Source organism: Rhincodon typus, unplaced genomic scaffold (genome assembly GCF_021869965.1).
Source record: "Rhincodon typus isolate 14 unplaced genomic scaffold, sRhiTyp1.1 hic_rhity00011988, whole genome shotgun sequence".
In the NCBI taxonomy this organism is placed as follows: Eukaryota; Metazoa; Chordata; class Chondrichthyes; order Orectolobiformes; family Rhincodontidae; genus Rhincodon; species Rhincodon typus.
Genome location: NW_025977626.1, coordinates 4,108 through 5,812, shown reverse-complemented (window position 1 = coordinate 5,812; position 1,705 = coordinate 4,108). Strand labels below are relative to the sequence as shown.

Here is a 1,705-nt window from a genome sequence, read left to right as displayed (position 1 = left end):
AGAAGGGGAAATCAGCCAGAGTTCCTGATCCCAGTCACTGCCCACTGACCCCTATATTAGAGAGAGACAGGGGGAAAGCAGCCAGGGTTCCTGTTCCTGTCACTGTCCAGTAATCCCCGCTGGGAAGTGTGTATGTGAATCCAGGACCACTGTTGACAGAGAAAGCAAGCTGTGACAAAGTAGCCTGAGCCGGTGAAAGAGACGATGTGAAATATTGCCTCAGTCGGTGTCTGTGTGTCCTGTTGTTCCGGCTGTGGATCATTGCTGGTATATTTGATGTGTTCATTCCACCAACTGCTCATGTTCCACTTTCCAGGCTGTACCCAATAGGTGTCACTCTGCAACGGTATCCAGTTCAGGACATTGTCATTCAGAATTACCACATTCCAGCTGGGGTAAGTGCTGTCAGGCTCAAAAACATGGCACGGTGGGCTCAGTGGTTAGCACTGCTGCCTCACAGCGCCAGGGACCCGGGTTCGATTACACCCTGGGGTGACTGTCTGTGTGGAGTTTGCACATACTCCCCGTGTCTGCGTGGGTTTCCTTCGGGTGCTCCGGTTTCCTCCCACAGTCCAAACATGTGCAGGTTCGGTGGACTGGCCAAGGAAAAGCCCCATGAGGGGTTACGAGGATGGGGTGGTGTTGTGGGTCTGGGTAGAATGCTTTGCAGAAGGTGGGTGCAAATTTGATGGGCCAATTGGCCACTTTCTGCACTGTAGGGATTCCATGACACTGCAACCCACACACTCTTCGGTAACCAGCATCCATGCTACAGCACTGGGAATACGGCCAGCGCTGAGGGAGCGGGCACTGTCGGAGGGTCAGTGCTGAGGGAGCGGGCACTGTCGAAGGTAACAATGGTATTTTGGATCCTCCCAGGTATACAGAGGATGCCATGGTCACTGTTTCTGAGAAGAGCAAGTGAGTTCTTCCAAGTTTTCTGTGTCAGTTTGTATCCTGTTAAGTGTTTAAATAAAAGTATCTGGTTAGCTTTGCATTGTTTGTGGGAATTTCCTGTACATGTACGTTGTGCTGTGTTTCATACGTTACAGTTTGTGAGTGTGTTCAGTTTAATAAATCACTGACTGTAAAGTATGTACTTCGGGATGGTGCTGGGGAGGTGGAAGTTGTTACTGAGATGTATCTCTTCCTGTGTGGTCCAGCTTCCACGATGTGATTTCCACCTGATCTAATTGGATCTCCTAATTTACAGGATCTCTCTTTCTCTTTCTCTTTCTCTCCACAGACCATGGTGATGGCAGGACTTTACACCATGGGCAGGAGTCCTGAGATTTTTCCAGAGCCTGAGAGGTATAACCCAGGCAGGTGGCTAACCACTGACAGAAACTATTTCCAGGCTGTGAACTTTGGTTTTGGCATGAGACAATGCATCGGACGCAGGGTTGCAGAGACGGAAATTGGAATCTTTCTGGTCCACGTGAGTACAAGGCAGGAACTGGACATGGGACTCAGTGGATAGACACACCTCACTCTATCTCTTGAGTTAAACCTGGCAGGAGATGGTGTGGGTTAACCTGACTTCAATCACGTGGAGGCTTTAATTTCTGTCCTGCCGGTGGGGCACAGATCGTCTGTCTCTGTCCCAAATCTAAACGACAGTCAGTCTGCTGCCCAGTGTGGTACTGTCTCTATCCCTGTCATTCCCCAAATTCCAGTGTCTGGCTCCCCCACCACCACCAGCCCT

The 1,705-nt window shown here is 50.3% G+C and overlaps 1 protein-coding gene across 1 annotated transcript in view; it reads left to right on the top strand.

The window, feature by feature from the left end:
• LOC125482538 (cholesterol side-chain cleavage enzyme, mitochondrial-like) overlaps positions 1-1,438 on the top strand; it is a gene marked incomplete at its 3' end in the record, with an annotated part of 2,288 nt that extends 850 nt beyond the window's left edge. The window contains exons 2-3 of the mRNA XM_048594628.1: positions 317-395; positions 1,247-1,438. Of these exons, the coding sequence (XP_048450585.1) occupies positions 317-395; positions 1,247-1,438 (271 nt within the window). The remainder of the gene's footprint in view (positions 1-316; positions 396-1,246) is intronic.
• Between the last annotated feature and the right edge of the window lie 267 nt (positions 1,439-1,705).